This window comes from Etheostoma spectabile, chromosome 18 (genome assembly GCF_008692095.1).
Source record: "Etheostoma spectabile isolate EspeVRDwgs_2016 chromosome 18, UIUC_Espe_1.0, whole genome shotgun sequence".
NCBI lineage: Eukaryota > Metazoa > Chordata > Actinopteri > Perciformes > Percidae > Etheostoma > Etheostoma spectabile.
The window spans coordinates 12,970,262-12,975,835 of NC_045750.1; the positions used below are offsets into that span (position 1 = coordinate 12,970,262).

General features: G+C 38.9%; 1 protein-coding gene across 2 annotated transcripts in view; it reads right to left on the bottom strand.

Moving 5' to 3' along the window:
- Positions 1-5,574, bottom strand: part of acss1 (acyl-CoA synthetase short chain family member 1) — a 27,622-nt gene that overhangs the window by 12,408 nt on the left and 9,640 nt on the right. The window contains exons 4-8 of one of the 2 annotated variants that reach the window (XM_032543458.1): positions 4,843-5,018; positions 4,330-4,482; positions 3,846-3,993; positions 3,141-3,278; positions 1,207-1,299 (exon numbers count right to left, since the gene is read on the bottom strand). In XM_032543458.1, the coding sequence (XP_032399349.1) occupies positions 1,207-1,299; positions 3,141-3,278; positions 3,846-3,993; positions 4,330-4,482; positions 4,843-5,018 (708 nt within the window). The remainder of the gene's footprint in view (positions 1-1,206; positions 1,300-3,140; positions 3,279-3,845; positions 3,994-4,329; positions 4,483-4,842; positions 5,019-5,574) is intronic. The other variant, XM_032543459.1, reaches the window with a different exon arrangement.

A 5,574-nucleotide genomic window follows, 5' to 3' on the forward strand; every position in this document is an offset into this window, starting at 1 on the left:
TTGTCGGACACATGCAGCCACTTTCCTGAGAGCGCTTGCGAGACTGACAAGTCCACAGGAGCCCGTGGTGTTTATGTCTGAGCCTGTCTCCACCGGCAGGTTGTCAACTGGTGTGGTTTGGAAGGAAAGTGAGTGAAAACAGGACGCCGAGTAACACAAGGGATATCACTCATATCCTTGCTTTTTTTTTTGAGGGCGCCTTGCATTTCCTCTGTTTCTATCTTTGCCAGGAGTTCCACCTCTCCTTTCAAAGACATACAGTATGCGATTGACAAAAGGGTTCACTACTCTTTCCACTAAGGAACCAAGAGTGGTCATCCAGTCTCTTTGGTAGAGAGAGAGAAGGGAAACAAACAAGCATGCAATTGGAAATTATTGCGGCACGAAAAATTATCAAGCTAATTTTTTTAATCGTGCGATTAACTGATTTATTGACTATCATAACAGGCCTATGGAACACATATCCAAGCTATCCTCCACACCATTTTTCAGATTGCACAATCGACATACAGTACGTTTCTTGTAAAAAATATCACATCACTTTGTTTTTAAAGACTTGAAATTCTCTGCTCAGTATCTTCAAAAGGATAAATGCAGCAGTACATTATCCAGAGCTCACTCCTTGCCCCACTAGTCCGCAATTAGGTCACGTGACACTCATGACATTTTAATTCCATATTAAGAAAAAAAAGGTTGAAGTTGAGATTTAGTTTGAGCCTTTGCTCCCGAAATCAGATGTTCTACTCTGAGAGAGAAACATCTGTTTTGATTCAGGAGCCCAGTTTTTGTGTGTGTGTGTGTGTGTGCGACCCCAGCTGTGTTATGTAACACTGTTATTGTAAGTGAGACAGAGCAGACTGCTTTCCCCTTTAAGACTGACTGACCGGATGATAAAGTGCCTGCAGACGTGGCTGGGTTCAAGGAAGAGTTTGTGAACTTAACTGCTTTAACAAGCAATGAAATGTACTAACAGCATGAGACAAACCAAAGTTCAATTTAAGCACAATACATTTGTTTAAGCACAATAAATTTTGATTTTAATCAGAAAATTAACTCACAATTTTCTGGTTAAAAGGGCTCTCTACTTGACAAATGACCCAACTGATATGAGTATGGTAAACCATAAGACAGAGAGAGTGGTTTGAATGTGACAGTGTTGACAAGCAGTAGCTCTGAAATCCCATACTTCAGTGTGGTCCCAGTTACCTGTTTGCCACCAGGTGTCCACAACAGGGCAGCGTCTGTCCCCAACCACTCTGTGGTACCACTCCCATGCTTCAGTGTTGATGGGCTCACCCACTGCACGCAGACAAGGACAACTTCAATCAAATATGTAATAATTGTTTTTTGCGCACTTGCTTCAGTCGATACCTATTTTTTTATAGATTTTTGCAACAACAACAAAATTAGCATTGATGCAGGCAAAACAGGGGTAAAAAAGAGGACAAGTGTCCTAAAACTGAAGTAAAAATGCTTGTGTTTGTACAGAGGAAACACAAATTTATGTTAAACTTTTGGCTTTGATTCAATCAAATAGGTGGTGTGTGTGTGTGTGTGTGTGTGTGTGTGTGTGTGTGTGTGTGTGTGTGTGTGTGTGTGTGTGTGTGTGAGAAAGAGAGAGATCTCCTGGCATGCTGGGCTTTGCTATGGCATGTTTATATACAAGCCAGGCTTGACTTTTCAATATATTTTCAGTATATAACATGTGTGTGTGCTTATAGGAACGGAATCTATATGTACAGGGACTCAACAGTACACAACACAAACCATGTGAACCATCCGCATGAATCTTTACATTTGTGTTTGTACTGTATTTGATGTGGACAAGTGTCATCTTGGATAAATGAACTTGGTGCATGCCAACTCATCAAAGTAAAAATGGACATTGTATGACAAGCAAAAAGTCACTAAAAAGTCAGACTACAGAGATAGTGAGTGTGATGTGATTACATCCCAGCTTTACATCTGTCAACCATCACCGCTCAAAAAAATACAATGCTGCACTTAAATACCTATCTGACATCAGCTTTAATTTTTTTTTTTTAATTTTTAAATAATATTATTAGCACATGCATAGAAACATTCATTTAACTTCTAGAAAAAACATAATTTTCCACCCTCCTTTTATTTTTTACAATCTGGGTCCAATCTGTGGCAATAATTACAATTATTGTAAAGTTTTGTAGGTTGGAACTGAACTGGGAAGTAGTAACTACATAGTATTTATTTCGTCAGACGAGACTAAATATGTTCCCAGTATGTTCCCCCCCCCACTAAGCGCGGTTCACTCAGGCGCGGCGCGGCTGTGGCTCATCTAGAGATTCGGCATGTCCCCTTTTTCAATCTAGCCGTCACACATCAAGGAAGCAATGTGGGCCGGGCAGGGGAGGGAGTAAGCCCGGTTCAGCCTGCTACAGAAGACGCTACAGTGCCTAGCGATGTGCCCGGCCCCAGGCAAGGAAAGGAGTGCTAGTGAAGCTGCTTTTAAACAGCTTGCAGAGCGGCTGGAGAAATGTAGGCAACCCAACAACGTGCGGTAGAGCCCAGGAGCCCTGGCGCTTATCTAACATGTGTCTGTGTATGATTGTATTTGCATTAAGGAAGAGACTCAATATAAAACCAGACGCGTTGCATGCAGTTTTGACTAAAACTTGACCAAGATACCTTGAGTTCACTTTTGACTAAAACTAGACTAAAATGATGAGACTTTTAGTTGACTAAAACTTGACTAACAAAAAAAACATATGTGAAAGATGAAATATGACTACAACTAACAGAGGACATTTGGCACAAGACAAACTAAATTAAACATAGGTAACAGAATTTTTACTATAACTACTTCCCAGTTCAGTTCATATATATGTTGTTTCAGATGTTTACAATCCACAGTTTGGGAAATATTTTTTTAATTCAAAATATTTTAATTCAAAATTCTAGTTTGTTTTTACATTCAAATGTGCAGATTATCTGGTTAAATTGTCTGATTGCTTGCGTTACTTGTTGGACTCTAAATCTTTTAAAGTTACCGTTAAATGTAACTAAAACGGAGAAATCACTACACAAATGAGAACCAGGTAAAAACAAAATTTTCCTTTTATGGTGAGCTGTTGTAGTGTTTCTAAGTAAAATGTTTGGCCTACCAGAACCAAGAGTTTTGAGTGTTGAGCGGTCGTATTTGTGTACCCACTGGTCTCCGTACTTGAGCAGCAGGCGGATTGCTGTGGGAGACCCGTAAAACTGGTTTATCTTAAGTCTCTGAACCATCTCCCAGTACCTTCCTGTAAACAAAAACACATGTCTGAGTTAGCATGGCCCAAAGAGATTGTCTACAATGTGTTAAAAAGACTTTAAAAAAATCTAAATCAGGAAATAGGGTAAAGCAGTGAGAAATACTGTACACTACACTAAATAGTACGTGTAATCCTTATTAGTGATGTTGTTTCTTATTGAAAATAACTTAGTGTGTGTGGTGACACATATGATGTCTGTGTCCTGACTCCTGCATACAGACGTCCTAATTTTAGTGTGGAAAGTATGGCCCGTTCAACTGTAAAAAGTTCTACAAAGACACGGGAATGCAGAGCTCTTGACAAAGGACCGGAATACTTAATGTAGAGGATTTCTGCCAACATACTTTACACAGACCCATAACATTCTATTTTACCATAATCATAGAAATGTCATCATAGTGACACAGTCAGAACTAATAAAAATCTCCTAAGGTGAACATATGACAGATTGGAAGGTTAACTGTGCAAAGGAGGTAAATTTAATTTTTGTCATGCAAGAGTTTTCTTGGACAACTAGTTGGAAACATTTATACATTTGCATCAGTTCAATTGTACCTGGGTCGGGGTAAATGGGAGTGCTTTCAAACAGGACAGTGGTGCCCCCGTTGGCCAGAGGCCCATAGACACTGTAACTATGTCCTGTTATCCAACCAATATCTGCCACACAGCCAAACACATCTCCATCATGGTAGTTGAAGACATACTGGTGATGAGAGGGAAACATTAATGTGATGATTGGATAGAAACACAAACCATTCAAATAATAATATTCTTTAGAACATTTGCTTAAAAGAATGGTTCACAGATTGAGAGATGCTATTGTTTTTCCTATTATACCGCTAAATAACTAACTACTTTACATAAATACATCATACTAAAACCAGACTACATTATGCTTTGATGAGGCTGAAATTCCCTCTAAAGATGCTCACTGGATTATGGATCACATTTTGGCTGTTCTAAGGTGTAAATGAGTAGCTACAGACTGCATAAGAAATCGCTCTACACAATGCAGGCGCAGGTTATGGTTAATATTTACTCTGTGTGTGAGTGCAGCATACAGCAGGTATCCAGCCTGAGTGTGCACAAGTCCTTTGGGCTTCCCTGTACTGCCTGACGTATAAAGCAGGAACAAGACATCCTCACTGTCCATGGCAGCAGGCTCACACACCAAATCCTCTTTCAGCATCTCCTGCATGACATAATGACTTTAAAGGACTTAAAAGTCAGACTTAGCAAGCAGTGCACAGAGTAAGCACAGAGTATTCACGTTATTATGATGTTAGAAGAGAACAGCTACTAATGGAGCTGGTGGTGAGACAGACTGTTCTGTCAGCTGATGTTTCCAACACCTAGAATTAACTTTCACTTTCAAAGATCAGTTGATTCAGATCAGTTAATAGACTAAAAATGACACTACAATTTTGATTATTAATTTTTAAAGTCTACATTTTTTAAATCTTGTTTTTATGCAGGGACAAGTGACAGCACAGTCTTCTGCTGTTGGCATTCATATCTTAATCAAGTTCTGATTGGCTTTCTGCTCTCTCACCTCCTCCATGACAATGTCCCTGGCTGTCATGGCAACAGGATTCTCTGTTCTCATGGCAACGAACACCTGCTGTACTGTCGGGCAGCTCTGAAGTGCCGTATCCACCGCCTTTTTCAGCTGGATGACCTTACCCCCTCTGACGCCCTGGTTCACGGTGATGACGGTGTTGGACTGGGCTGAAAATGTGGTGTATGCAGTGGTGGAAGAAGTATTCAGATCTTTTAAAGTACTAATACCACACTTTAAAAATACTCTAAGTAAAAAGTCCTGGATTGAAAATGTTACTTGAGTAAAAGTATGTAAGCACCTTCAGGAAAATTTACTTAAAGTATTAAAAGTAAAACTCAATGCAAGTGAAACTGGAAACAATCCAAACAGTTCTGTTAATCAAGTGTTTAATTGGCTAATCATTTCACCTGTACTTGTACATTGCTGGATAATTTAATTTATGATAAAATATTGTATTTTATTAACTACATGTGTTTTGTGTGCAGAAATGTTACCTTGTAAAGTAATTAAAATTATCAGATTAATGTAGTTGTAAAAAGTACAAGTACAGTACAGTAAAGTACAGTAAATATACTTAGTTACATTCCACCACTGTGTATGTAAATATAAATATTGCCAGTTTTACTTCCTTTTTGATTCAATTTCAAACTTAAAAATCAAATATTGTAATGTGGGAAAATAATACAATGACTGAGGTGGTGATGAACAGGGCACTCAGGAACG